This window comes from Seriola lalandi, unplaced genomic scaffold (genome assembly GCF_002814215.2).
Source record: "Seriola lalandi dorsalis isolate HSWRI2012SDOR001 ecotype SW California unplaced genomic scaffold, Sedor1 jcf7180002054805, whole genome shotgun sequence".
NCBI lineage: Eukaryota > Metazoa > Chordata > Actinopteri > Carangiformes > Carangidae > Seriola > Seriola lalandi.
Window position 1 is genome coordinate 628,008 of NW_019525358.1, and position 15,332 is coordinate 643,339.

A 15,332-nucleotide genomic window follows, 5' to 3' on the forward strand; every position below is an offset into this window, starting at 1 on the left:
TTTGCCTTTCTGAAACTCTGTATGAACCTTAACATACAAACAATAACTGTCCCCAAATTGTTAGGACACCTACATTTACAGACATAATCACTCTGCTTAAGCTGTTGCATTTTATGGTGTTGAAGGCCACATTGACGCACTCCACTAAATCCTGTTTATTGTATGTATAACCTGTAGAGAAACAGTAGTACATGTTAAATACCTGAGTAGTCTGTTCATTGATCATTGTATTCCCCAGTCTGCTGGAAGCGACTTATTGTAGTTACTGATTTAATAGTGACCTCTAGAGGACACTCTGTGGCTGTACAGTGCTGAAAAAACTGTTAACTTTTTTATTCAAATGCATTTATATTTTTTAGAATTTATGATACTTATACTTTCCTGTCTCAGCCAAAACCCTCCAAACCTTTTTTAAAAAAATATCTTGTTTACAGAATATATGATGATTTAACATAACATCAGATTTTATTGGATGGTATCACTATAGGTATACATAGGTTACTGATACTGATACTGTTTGGATTAATACTTCCTACACTGTCAAATGGCTAATATTATCCCTGCACGAGTATAGATACATAAATGATGAATACATGACAACCTTTGGGATTCATTTATTAAATCTTCATCAATCATATACAATACTGTAAAGGATCTGATAAAAGAAGAGATAACAAACACAGCAGTTGTGTTATGATATAAATCGAAGCCATGGTGGACTATAAGATATTTGCAGTGTTTTACAATGGTTCCTCATAAACGACAAAGGCAGGACATTGATCAGACTCGCTAATCTCAAACAGAAAATATTGTCACAATGGTGACTGCATGTAATCTGAGCCTATAAGATCTTTATCATAATTATGCAACATTAAACTTATATATGAACAATGTGCAGTATAACACTGATTAGGTTATCTGTTGTATAAAACTATTACACATTAATAACTAAGAAACATTAATAAAATAAACTATACATTTTTATAAAAACCACAGCTACATATGACTTCAATGAAATGAGACTATGTAACGTACATTGGTCCAAGGATGACTCATTAAATTTGGTCTGAAGATTATTTGTAACAATATTAACATACATGCTCGAGACAAAGTATATGGGGACAAAAATACCTCGTCAGTTGATAAGTTGGCTTGTATCTTTGGAAATATGACACTTGATAAAAAGACTTGATATACTGCAACAGTATGCTGTGCCCAACACAGTATTGGCACATTTTGAAACTTAAACTATCAGTTGTAACTGCTCATTAGTACCAGCCCGTTAACCACTACCTGAAATAGTGCCTCAACGCATATTAAAAAAAATCTAATAAATACAAATAGCATAACAGTGTTTGAGGGGACCTCTGGTCAAATAAGCATAGTCATGTACAAGACAATATCTCAATCTCGATTATGAGATGTGGATTAAACTGTGATGTCACAAGCAGAGCAGCATCTGACGAACTTATTGTGATCACTTAATTAGATGAAACCACCACGTCCAGTTCTTTGACTCCCTCCTGGTTGGAGGTGAGGCCACAGCTGCCTGAGAGGGGGCTGTCAGAGAAATGACTGGCAGACCTGGGCACCGCAGCCGGAGAGGGAGGAGCCTGCGCCAGACCAGGCTTCTTGGGGGGGATTGGTGGAGGATTGCCCCTGTCTGCCCTGGGGATGGTGGGTGATCTGATCCCCTGTGGAAGAGCTGCTGCGGCCCTTCCTATGATGGGAGACAAGGGCGCCGCCAGGCTGCGGTAGTCTGTTCCAAAGGGGGAATTGTTTGGTGTCACAAGCTTCGGTGTGGCGCTCTGCTGGACGGTGGTGAAGCGAGACAGGACTTGAGTGACCGTGCTCCGGGCCATCTGCTTGACTGGGCTGGCTTCTTGGGAGGAGGTGCTGGTCACAGGGGAGAGGTCCTTTGGTGAGAGAGGGAGAGCAGGCGGCGTGGCCTGGGACTGAGGTTCTGGGTCAGTGGTACCCTGGAACTTATGGCGAGCAGCGTGGAAGCGCTGGTTGATCCCGGCTTGGTAGGGAGACTGGTAGCTACCAGGACTCGGGCTGCCTGGTGGGCGTTTGGCAAGAACGGGCGAGGCACAGGGGGAGGGGGGAGGGAGAGCGGAGGGGGCGGCATTGCAGGAGGAGATTGACATCTGGGTCTGATGAACTGAGGGATTTTCATTCCCATTCTGTAGGCAAATCTTCTCTGAGAGGGCGTTGTTTGGACCATGGTGCCCGTTGGTCTCCAGGGGACAGTGGTGACCGTTGACTTTTGGTTGCGCAGGTGGCTGGTTACTGTCTTCCTCAATGTCCTCCACCTTCATAGTGTCTAGTGTGGTCTTTCCCGGAGGAACTTTTGTGGCCCACTCCTTTCCTGCTGCCTCTGCTGGAGCTGTAGCTCTCGTCATATTCACCTCCTCCAGGTTCCTCTTCAGCTCTTCTACCTGATCATAAAATGGGGGGAAAAAAAAGATCAATTTCAAGCAGAAATTTGTGCAATGCAAGTTAATCTTGTCTTGCACTAACATTAGATGAAACAACTTGAGGTAGTTCTAGCGTGCCAACTGCTTCCAGCAGAGTGATGAACAAATCAAAGTGTTCACACCTGCTGCTGTAGCTGACAACAGTGAGCTTCCTCCTTCTTCAAACGTGAGCGGAGTTGCTCTCGCTCTGTGTCAAACTCAGCAAGCTGCTCCTCCACCCTTGCCTCCATCCTAAGGGCTCGCCTCCTCTCATCCTCTAGCTCCTTCTTCAGGGCCTGACAAGCCTCCTTTTCCTAAAAGAGACATTTTTTTATTTCTTACAAAGTGGGCAAAATCTAACTGACTAAGCCTAAAATTTATACAACAGAGATAAAGTATTCCAAGATAGAGAAAATGAAATAAATTGCCTAACTTGGATTCAGAATGTTAATAACCTTGTCCAGTTTGCGGCTCAGCTCAGTCAGCCGGTGACCCTCCTCCAGAGCTCTGGCACTTGCCCACTTGCATTCTTTGGCCAAAGCGCAGGAGAGCTGCTTGTGCTGGGCCCGTTCTTCTTCTAGCTGGTCAGTAATCCGCCGCTGTTCTTTCTCCAACCGCCGGACCTGGCTGCGCTCGAATTCCAGCTAAAAAGGACAGAGACAAGACGCACAATAAACAAACTCGTTAGAGGCTGGTTACAGTTTACTTCAGAACTCTGCCAATTTCTCACTGACTCCTATTAGATTTACACAGCACATTAAAAAATAAACAAACAAAAAAAAAAAAAAACACTTGCAGTGCAATCCATGCTGCTATTAATTAGAGGGCACCTGTTGTTGTAAGCGCTCCCTCTCCTTCTCCAGGATGTAAGTGACATCATCTCCCTCTGCTGTGTCCTCAGCGTGCCTCCTCTTTTCCTCCTCCAGATCTGCAATGACCTGAAGCAAAAACAGGGGGGAGACAGAGAGTCAAGAATGAAATGATCCCTCTTAAGTTTGGCCTGTTTGGTATTAAGGCCAATAACAGTTACGTTGAAGCAATGCAAATGACTGCCTTGTAAGCAAAGATGCTGGTGGCAACTTAGCTAAACAACTACATATTTGTTTTTTCTGTGGTTTTACATAGTCTACAGTGATAGAGTGCTTTGTCTTTGCACAATTTTAAAAGAGCCCATGGAAATGTTTAGCTCAACAATATTTAAATATTAGTCTTATTAGAGGCCTAAATTAGTTTTCAATGAGTTTTTATTATATTTAACACCGTCTGATTTACCTTCTACTCCTATTTTATCAGTGTGACATGCTTTTGAGTCATGTGTGATTCATAATGAAATCAGGAGAGTATGAGATGTTGCATTTCCTCCTGTTGTGTTCTCAAGCTCACCTAATGCTCACGTGAAACAAAAGAAAAACTGGCAATCTGACATCAATATGCAGCTATTTTCTTTCTTTTTTCCCTCCTTTGTTTGTGTTTGTTAGTCAGTACCTGTGAAGTCCTTTTGGAAGTGTGTGTGTGCCTCTTTAGAAATAGTTCATAATGAAAACAATGCTGCTCATAATTTTGTTTCTGGCGTACCTGAAAAACATTTTGGTTGTGATCAAGAGGGTTGGTTTAACCTGTGTTTCAAGATTCTATTGCCATCAGTGTTTGGTTTTTAATTTTCTTATCATCTTTATTTTTTAGAATAAATGTCCACAAAGTGGTAGCAGAATTGCACTTCAGTTGTTGCCTTCCCAGCTTATGTTTTTTGTTCTTCTTTACCACTGAGGCCTACTTTTATTTTGCATGTTTCTCATGTTCTTTTTATTATCATTTTTTTTTAAAAACATGTCTAAGGAACCTACTCATTACTTCCTCCCCTAATTAAGAAACTCGCGTCCAGACTCACCCTTCTGTGCCTGCTCTCTGCTGCAGCCAGCTGGGCCAACATCTTCTCTTGCATCCTCCTGCAGTGGCTCACCACCAGTTTGAGAACCACCAGAGGGTTGGAGACAGAGGAAGAGGAACAGCCAGGATCCTTGTTTTGGCCTCCCATAGCCTCGCTGTCTCTCTGCAAGGCCAGGAAGGGGTCGCTGAGGTTGTACTTGCCATAGCGCTCCTGTATAAACAGCTCTTTACGCTGGGCCTAAAGAGATGAGAAGAAGCAGTGATCAGTTAGCTGTGTGGTAGGAAATGTTGATGAGCGGAGTAGAGTGGCGATTACGCTTTTGCATAAATTTCCTTTTTCACAACAGGTTTGTAACTAGTCTGAGCCATTACTGAACACTGATTCTTCTGTGTTTTTAGAGATGCATTTTTAGCCATGTTCTCGGTGTAGCAAGTATTGAATGGATGGCCATCAAACTTGGTGCAGATATTAATTTGAGGGTGAATTGTAGTGACTGAGGTGATCCCCTGACATGTGGTTAATGAATGAATGAAAATTCTTGACAACCAGTGGGTGGATTCTCATGAAACTGGGCATGTTTGCATGGTGTTGTTAGATTTTAGCAAAGCACCTCTGTGCCTGAGTACAGCCCGGAGATACTAGCATGGTTGTAGACCTTTTAGTCTTGGTCTTGTTCTCTACTTAGTCTTCCCTCCGCCTCGAACTGCAAACTAGGAATAGTACCTGTGTATAATTGCTCTCAAAGATTCAATATACAATGAACCTTTCAACTCGAGCTGCAATTAAAGCAAGCATTATCATTCTATCAGACTCTGAACTTTAAAGATAATTTAATTAAACAGGAAACTGAATACTGCGTTCAACACACCATGATCAATATCGCTAATGCTAGAGTGCTAAATAAGCAGTAAGATAAAGGAAGGGGAAAAGAGAGGAAATGCATGGGGGAAGAAAAAAAACAAGAGAAAGAGTGCTAGCAGGAGGAAGGAGCAACAGATGGTGTGTGTCTGTCTATCTTTAGCAGGACAGCTGCTCTGGACTGGGCCTTGGCCAAGGCAGACCTGTTCTCTGTTTAACTCACGACAAAGGAGGGATAATAGCAGCAAGACATTTCAGGTTCAGCAGATACCTTTGGGCTTTGCCATGGAAAGAGGGTGAAGTGAGGGGGAGAGAGAGAGAAAAGAGAGAGAGAGAGAGAAGCTGAAGCTGAGCTGGCAATGTGTCTTAGTGAGGTTTCAACAAAAGAGGATCAAGAGATTAGAGAGAACGGTATCTTCTCTGGCAGGGTGAGGACAGAACTCTTGACGACTGATACCGAGATTACTCTACAAGTTTAAAGTGTAGTCAAGAGCGTGGGTGGGCCTGCAGAGCAATATTTTGCCATTTGGCTGTACAGGCTTACAGAGCCCTCAAGTGCTGACTGTGTGAGGTGGGGTATTACAGATGAGCACACAGGTATACCATCACCCCTCCCAAACAGAACTATACTGGACGAGAACTATAGCTATTTTAACTAAGGACTCATTGATTTAACATTTTCTATACCGGGACTTTCTTCTCCAAAATATACAATCTGTATACCTTGCTGCGTGGACCTTATTAAAACATTTTCACGTAAGGTAACATGAGGTTTGGGGTTGCTGTGGCAACCTGCTGTGACTATGGATCCCTCAGATCGTGGCTGATGGCTGCACAGCTTAATAAGATACAAACCTGATCAGTGCATCCCCAAGTTTATGAAGAGAAATAATTTCACAATTTAATAAGAATTTCTTAGAGCTGCATGTAACTGATTTAAAAGTCCAACATTTGCAGCAGTAATGGAGATATTCTGACATGACATTTAACGTACAGTTACGCACAGTGACAGATTCATTTGTAGCAACTGGAAGCAGCACTTTGAAAGAAACATGAGCCAAAACACTTCTATAATCATACTGATTACAAATCTATAGAACGGAACAGGCCTTATCAAAACAAATCAAAATTGTAGTTACGAATTCTATGAAAGTGATTTCGGCCCAGTTGTTTACCGGAGAGATGATGGATTGACTTCAGACAGAGCAACACTCTGAACGAGAGTTCACAGGCTTCGTGATTTGTCATTTTTCTACATCTTCAGTATTGGCTCATCAGGCACAAAGAGAGGATGGCAGGACTGCGGGGCTTTGCTGCTGTTATTTGATCCAGTCCGCTGAGGACGGTGTGAAGGCGGATCAAACAGCATGAAGGGGCGAAACAGGAAAACACAGGGTGCCCAGGAGAATTCAAAAATGCCTCTCAAATGTTGGGATATATCTAAAGCACAGTCACCACTCAACACCTCAACAACAGTTTTGTGTGTGATTCAGCGTGTCTTTTGAATGTTGTCCTGTGTGTATACAACACAGCTTTGACATCTGATTGACTTAGAAAAAACATGACATTTGTCAGCATACTTATGACTGATCTATGCAAATGCTAAAGTTAAAAATAGAATACCTTGAGCAAGATTATACACTGTCCTTCACTTTGTTAGGATTATTCTAATTTTTTTTTTTCTAAAACGCAGATATCTAATTTTGAAGGCAAGTCTTCAAAGAGAAATCTGTCTACTGCCTTGGCCTACAGCCCACCCCTGTTCCCATCAGTGACTCGCTGCTCTGATGTGTCACTTTACAGTCAGAGATTAAATAAGCTTAGATCAGTGTTTCCATTCTTGACACTTGCGTTGCTCAAGGATATACACTCAGCCTGACTCTCGGGCAACAGGAAAAAAACGCTTAATTTGTAAGCCATTGTTCAGACAGGGGAATGCATACATAAAGCAAAATAAAATTAAGATTTTTTTTTAACTTGAAGAAGTTTCTAGAAGAACTGTTTTCCTAATTTTTGATTTATTCCGTCTGTGCACATTTTCGCAACTGGATAATTGGCCTTTAAATTGTCTAGATTTTTTTTCTTCTAATTCACAGGACCCCTATTACACAAGTTCACTCATAAACACAGAGTCTGCCTCTCTTTCGCTCCCCAGCCCCTCAATCCACACACAGACGAGCACGTCCACAACACAAAGAGAGGCTGTTTTCCCTCTGCATCAATCCTCCACTGCTGCACAGAGGGTGGAGGAAGTGAAAAGAGGGATTACAGAAAACGCATTTTTAGCGTTAGTTAATACTTAACACCCAAATCTACAAGAGCTTATTCATTACATTATACTGTACATGTGCAATACGCATAAACATTCAGTACATGGCTGTTATGCATCACAGTCTACCTCCATTATTCATGCTTTTGTCTGCTGGCTACAGTTCTTGGCAACCTGTGTGCTTTTGCTAGGGAAGCCGTCTTTGTGCCATGGCAGCGCTGGTTCCAATGTGGCTTATCTTTTGCTGACACATGCCTGGACTCTTTCAGTCGTGCAATGTTGGCGACAAGATCTGTATTATACTGAGGGAAGATGATATATGAACTTCCTACCCCAGAGTCCTATGTATTTCAGAGCTGTTTACTACGCAGATTGCTAAATAGTCTAAAACGCACATGCATGTAGTGAAAATTATGTACTATCCATCATAAAAACGTGTGTGTGGGTGAAATGCAATGAATGCTACAGTAACAGACAGCGAGCACAATCAGTTGATGCATCTCAAAGCCAGAAACAAAGTTATTTTCTGTGTTTCAATGCTGCTCCATTACCAAAGAACACACAAGGTAAACCTGTTTGATGTTCGTCCATTTGGAACCACACCATGTGAACTCGACAGTTAATTAAAGGCTCATTTCCATATTTGAGTCGCCTTTGAACTTAAAGTACGGACTCGTATTCTTTACCCAAAGCAAAAGGGACTACTGGATCACTGCAAGTCTTTGTGTGCCAAATACAAGTATTGCCAGAGACTAACTTCCTTTTGAAAGCCACAGCGTGAGCAGCTGCAGAAGTGAGTCACAAGGGGGGAAAAAATGTAGCGGATACTTAGAATGCCATTGATAGTTCTGCATAATTAAATATAGAGAACCATACAAAAACCACATCATTAACCTCACATCCTTTGCTTACACTATATCCTGAAGAAAATCGCTGATAAGAATCTTACAGGTTTTTTAAAAAAAAATGCTGACCAAGGAGACAACACATGAAATCTTGCCAGTTCTTCTACTTTACCAGATGAGGCATGCAAAGCAAAGAAGTGAGCAGTTCATCATGTGAGGGACAGTTTATTAAAAGAAGTGTCATGCATGGTATTATTACCATGGTGATTTGTGTTTGAGTTAAACATTTCTTGCATGACACTCAGTTTAGTAGTGACACGTCAGTTAAGATCAACATGCGCAGCTTGACTGGAGCTTCTTCTCTAATTACTGTAGATTCATTTGCAGGCTTATTGTTGGAACAAGAGTCTGCAGCCATGCTAGCAGCTCTGTTACTCAGACACAGCAGTGCTTTGAGAAAAAATGCTAATGTCTGCATGCTAACATGCTCAAAATGACAATACTAAAAGGCTGATGTTTAGCAGATATGGTCATCCTCTTAATTTAGCATGTTAACATGCTAACTTTGGTACTTGGAACTAAACACAAAGTAGAGGCGAGGCTGGTGGAAATGACATTAGTTTTACAGCTATTAAGATTTTGACCAGATGGAGGTGCTAGTTTAGAAGTGAAAGGATCAACAAAGTTATAACAGTTCATCCCTAATGGGAAGCATGAACTCCTGAATCAAATTTTATGGCAAGCCATCCAATTGTTGCAGAGACATTTCTCTCAAAACCACCGATGTGAGCCACATGGTGGCGCTAAAGGAAAAAGTCAGGGAATCTCCAAAGCCAGTAGGATTCATCCTCTAGGGACTCTGAATGTCTGTACAAATGTTTGGGCCAATCCACCCAGTAGCTGATGAGATACTTCACTTGATGAAAGCTCTGAGTCAGTCACCAAAACTTCATCCTCTGGGGAACTATGAATGTCTCTATGAAACATGGCAAACCATCCGGTAGTTGTTGAGACATTTCAATCAGGACCAAAGTATTGGGCCAACTGGTAGACATCCATTTTAGCCTCGAGCATGGACAGAAGCAAAAGGAATTATGAGGTGATGTTTTACTGATAACAATCTACTTTCATGTGAGGGCGAGACTGCGAACTCCCCAACACTAATTCCTTAACAGCAGAAAGGTATGTGTCCTGCAGAGAAGAGATCACTTTTCACTCCCGCTCTGCAGTTCATTTCCTACAGGTCAGTGATTACAACATTTAATTAAAGCTCTGTAAAGAGTTAACACTGCAGCACTGAGTCTTGAATGGGTTAACAGTTTGACCCGGTGGAGCCATGAAAGAAGCACAGCCATATTCCCCTCAAGCTCCAGTTAAGGCCAATGTTTATTTGTTCACTCCTACTCTCGCTCACATTGAGTCATCAGGCACCCAGCGTGCTGCAATTCTTCTTGCCTTAGATGGCCAGATCCCAGGAGAGATGTAGGAATGTGGTCTAGACACAACACATGAACATTCAGGAGTGGGCTCTCTTCAACGGTTGGTCTCTAGTTTGTTCTTTCAATGGTGCGTTTTACGCCAGAAAAAGGAACAGCATCCCAAGAGCATAACGGCATGACAGAAATGCTGCATCATTAGTTTGCTTAGTCTCCACTTATCTTTAATTTGTGGTTTATTAACAGCGTTATGGGAACACAATGTCACTGAAGTAAGTTTACAGCTCTTTTATTAAATGAAACATCCTTAAGGTGATGCAAACGGTCACTGAAAGCTTGAATATGTGAGCCTGAAGGACACAGTGTGGGAAAATAGCCTGACAATCCTTTAACTGAAATACAGCATTAATCCTGCCAAAGTAATGCATCCTAAGGCTGAAAGTAGCTGCTGCTATGTATCGGGTGTGTGTGTTTGTGTGTGTGTGTGTGTAAGTGTGTGTGTGTGGGGCTTTTTCTAATTGGGTTTGTGTTCAGGTTCACTGGGGTGTGTCTACTCATTTCAGCTTATGAAAAGAATGACATATGTTATTATGAGACAATGTCACAAACGATTCACCGCTCTCTGAGGTACAGAACACTAAGTTGGAGGGAATGAGAGGAATATCAGCTTTACAGTCACAGACAGATAGATTTGTCATCTCCAGACAGGGAATGATTACTAATAACAGGGTTACTATCATTTTACCCAGTTTTTCCCCCCTTGTTTTGTTGCCAGTTCTTTCTGTGCTTTAGGTCCAATAACACCAAAAACTGGCAGCCACCTTATAGCTCTATATATCCACCACAACCATATCTTAACCAACTCCTGTAGGCTTGAAAAGTGCCTGTTCAAAGTTGGTAGCTTGTAGTGAGTTTTCACAACACCACACAAGCCTCTCACACCACCATCGGATTCTCTGCTGTCCATCAAAACATCATTTTTGTATATCACATATAGTATGACCACATTTGCTCATGTTCGTCATGAGCGACGTGCATAAGAAGCTCTTTGTGTCATCTACAAACAGAAACACACAGTGTTGTAGCAATATGCTACATAAGTGGTTAGAGAGGTTTCTTCTGACACTTGATACGTTCTCCCTGCTGTAACGTGTCACCATTGAATTTCATTGTAACTGACATTAATTCAACCTGACCACAGCTGCTGTTCTCTATGACAGCCACATTTACAGCCTGGAGGGAGGTGGAAGGTTTGTGCGAAGAGTAGCTTGAACGTTCTGTGTGTCACCAGCTCCACTCATATTTACCTTTAAGGCATCAATGACCAGGTCCCGGGCCTCCAGCTCTCCCTCCAGGATGCTGAAGAGCATCAGCAGCTCTGGCTTGCTCAAACTCTCCATGTTCAGCTTGGACTGTGAGGACAGGAGATGAAAGAAAAGAAGTTGGTTGATTGATTTCAGATTTTATTTCTTAAAATTGATGCTAATGGGCATGTGTGGCAGTTCATATTATGCTTGTTCATAAAAAAATAAATACTTAAACTGGTGCTTAATTCATTCTACCACAATATTGTACAACTCCAAAAGAGGAAACCCTGAGAAAATACTAATCACTGCTTCTTGTTTTTTCCCACAATTTCTCAGTTATTTAATTTCATCTTGAAACAAAGCCGTATTTTCTAATCTCCCAGAATCACCCAGACAGACATCTGATCTATCTGATCCAGCCCAGTGATTTATGAGCTTTATATGGATATGTAGTCATTATCTTGGGAAGGAGAGCAGAACCACTGTACAAAATATTTTTTTTCCTCTGGTATGAAAACAAACCAGGCGGTCTACTTTGGATGTAGTTCAGAAGTGCATTGAATGCCTAACATATCTACTTAAGTGCTCCAGGTGTGTGGTGTAGCTCAAGCAAAAAGTGAGGATATAGTATCAAGAGAAATACAACTACTGTTAAAAAAAAGAAAAAGTAAATAAATATTATGCAACAGCAACATTTACAACTGCAACAGTGCAACTGAGCTGTGAGGGCTATATTTTACATTAAAGTTGCTCGTTTCATTTCCCTTGTGGGTTTCGGGTATTTCAGTGAGGTGACACGAACATGGCAACAATGGAAGATGACGTGTTCATCAGGCACAGAGGAATTGCATCTCAAATAAGAAACAGTCAGCTTCCACCATAAACACTTAAAGCTGACCAACTTAACTTCTTAAATCTTAAATATAATATCACTTTGTTTCGTTTCCCTTTTGTGTGTCCCATTCATAAAGGGTGCCGTGACAGTTACTTTATGCTGGAAATGCGATGTGGTCTCTTTGTAGTGTCCCTACACTCTAATCTCACAGCTGTGTTGGTTCTGCTGACAAGCCCTGCGGTGTCCACACCTCAAACATCCAACCACACTCTGGCCAAGTGAACGTATGCGGGCCCCCCTTTGAAATCCGATCAAAGCTGTTGATGTTTTTACACTAAGCATCCTTTTCATCATGTGGGACGTGTAGTGTAGATGAATGCCTCACTGGCCAACTATTTAATAACAGAAACTTACTCTAGCTTGACTCATTGAAAAACTTATTTTATTGATATGTGAAAAGAAAGCATCTGAAAAATCTCCCTCCTCTCTGCTGTTTACTAGACTGTGATCCACACCTGAACTAGCATTCATTCAACAGGCGCTGCCCTGAGCAGCCTGTGGTCACCACAACTTTCCACATCATGAAGTCATCAGGAGGGGGTGGGCTGCTCTCTCGTCCCTCTCTCTCTCTGGTTGCATAATGAGAGACGGGAGCCACCGGCCTTTTTATATCTGAGCTTGTAGCTACAATATTTCCCAGGCACCTTCAATAACATCAGTGGGAAACGAAACCTGAAAATGACCAGTGTCGTGAAACTTTCAAATACACTTACACCCACATAGCGAAATATCCAGAAGTGAGAAGACGAATGAGCCACGTGAACTGCATCCACAGTCTAAATCCCCACAGCAGCGTGCTCTCACAAAGAAGGCACACAGCGTTTAGTTCGGCCCTCACCAGCACTCATGGTCTGTGGCTTAACCACAGGGGTAAAATGCTAATTAAACTACAGCACACACACCTCCCTTGGTTTTAGTTTACAGGCTTGCTTGCTAATTTCACAGGCGGCCGTAATCACTGTGAGAAGAGTGTGCGCTTGTGTTATGAGACATGTCTGGCCCTGGCGGGAACCTACATGTGTCATCAGGCTTGTTTAGATCCTCATCATTTTAATATTATTTCACCTAATCCCCTGAGTTAGAGCTGGTAATCATGAGGGTATACAAACAGGGAGCAACAGCATGGGAAATACAAATATTCCCACACGTTCTTGTAGCTCCACCTCCGATCAAAAAGCCCTGTGTCCATAATCATTTTCATCCATGTTTGTTTTAAGCCTGGTCAGCCATGTGCCTTCTCTGCAACACTGTAAACTCATTAAAAACACAGCAGCTTTTACTGCAAAAACATATGCCTTGCTCCAATGCAATGAGGCCTGTGATTTGTGAGGAGCTGCTTGATAATATAGTTTATAGTTCAACTGCTCATGTTGAATCACAGCAAAACTTGTAATATCAATATCCAGAGAATTTCAAATTATGATCTAAGTTATGAGTAAATAATAATCATTTTACGTATGTAATTGTTTGCACAATAGTCCAGTGCAGACAATTGCCTTGTCTCTGAAACTGTGACAAACTTTTTCAGTGCATGAAACTTTTTCCAAAACTGTCATTACATCACATCTTCGTGCTGGAAGACAATAAAAAAAACACAGCTTGTGCTTAAATCCATGTCACAGACTGTAAAACCTGCTCGCACCACAAACTTTACCTGAGATGAGGGTCAGCTGAGGGGAAGTGCAGCCTGAGAGGTCTGCTGAATTTCCTTGTTCTGTTAATCAGGCTGGCTGACCAGATGCAGCATGTCTGGATACTAAATTGGATTTCTTAGCCAACCCAATTTTTGTGTAAGCCACTTGCTTCCTCACTCAGCTTCCTACCAATGGGCTTTAACACAGCCTGGTCTTTAAAAAATGCACATTAAAAACATATAAAGTAAAATAATGGAGTGTTGAGCATGCTGAAGAATAAGCCTTATTAGTTAAAAAACAAACAAACAACAACTGGAGCCGCTGTAAATTGATCCAATTAGCATGATCGTAAAGATCACACGGCATCAGTGTATGACTGAAGGAGATGACATGCAACTGTCTGCTTTTCTTCTTCGCTGGAAAGGATAAATCTCATTTTTGCACGGTCAAAACACAACTTCGTGTCATTTGATCTTAAGATGCAGTCCGAACGGTTCGGCCTGTAGCCTTGACTACTTCAGCTAACTACATCTTTTTTTTTTTCTTGTGTCTTAAGACACGGCGAAACGCTGCAAACGATCGTCTCTAACTTCACATCCGCCGACACCAAACCGTTTTCTGTAGGTCTTCTTACCTTCATGTGGCCCTCTGGGGTCTTTGAAAACTCCAGCATGAACTTTTCTCCTGTCAGAAGATTTGTTTCACTTGATTTGCGTCCTCTGATCCCGACGCAGCGGAGCACGGAACGGCCAAGCGCCGCTCTAACAGACAGCTAAACCAGCCAGTAGGCGAAGGAGAGCTCAGAGCGCTGACCAATGAGAGACGAGCTTGTGGGGAAAGGGGGAGGGACAGTGGAGTCCCACCTCTTGGATTCTGGTTGGATTTCTTTGTTTAGTATTTCTTGAGTGCCTGCCTCTTAAAGAATCTCCCTCAGGCACGTAAAGACTTTCAGCAAACAATTTTAACTATACAAGTGAAGAAATTAGAAAACATGACTTATGGTGTGTTTGTGGCCCTTCACGGTGTCTTTATAGTGACGATAGAGCTAAAAACTACACGTTAAATAGACCAACCTGAGTTGTAAAAAAAAAAAAGAAAACAAAAAAGAAGCAGATCTACAAAAACAATGCAAAATTTACTTATATGGATAAACTGAAGATACGGTCATTGACATTTGTGCGTCATTTATACAGTATAAAAAGGACATTCAGTGGATAGTGCAAAGCTGCCTGGTTCTATAGAGGTGTGATAACAGAAAGTAGTGTTTTTTAATCAAAATAACAACCTCAGCATATTCCCAACATTGTACTTTTGTACAATATTGTTCAGGTCATGCTGTCATCCTTTAATGATTATTTGATATTTTTGATACATTTGTGTGGTTTAAGGTTATACTGCTATAGTTGTGTAGTATTCTTTGAAACATAGCCTATATTATGCTATGGTTGAGGAAGTGGTCACATCCGTTACCTCTGTAAAACTAGTAAGAACACAGTGGAAAAAATACTCTGATACAAAAGTTAATTCACACTCATGACTAAGCAAATGCACATAAGTATTAGTAGTAAAATATACTCCCAGGAATAAAAGTAGAACTAGTCATTATGCAGAATGGCCCCTTCCAGAGTGTTGTATTTTTGATGCGTTAAAGTGTAAGCAGGAGTTTAATGTTGTTCACTGGTCAAGATGGAGATAATTTTAACTGCCTTCTATACTGTTGTGTAGTTCAATCTATAACAAT

General features: G+C 41.6%; 1 protein-coding gene across 1 annotated transcript; it reads right to left on the reverse strand.

The window, feature by feature from the left end:
- Window positions 1–598: 598 nt before the first annotated feature.
- Window positions 599–14,335, reverse strand: LOC111669670 (CTTNBP2 N-terminal-like protein). Its single transcript, XM_023426066.1, has 7 exons — window positions 14,226–14,335; window positions 11,063–11,167; window positions 4,348–4,584; window positions 3,290–3,397; window positions 2,915–3,103; window positions 2,603–2,773; window positions 599–2,441 (listed from the first exon to the last, which is right to left on the reverse strand). Exons 1-7 carry the CDS (start codon window positions 14,262–14,264, stop codon window positions 1,482–1,484), a joined length of 1,809 nt encoding a protein of 602 aa, XP_023281834.1. The 5' UTR covers window positions 14,265–14,335; the 3' UTR covers window positions 599–1,481.
- Window positions 14,336–15,332: the final 997 nt, after the last annotated feature.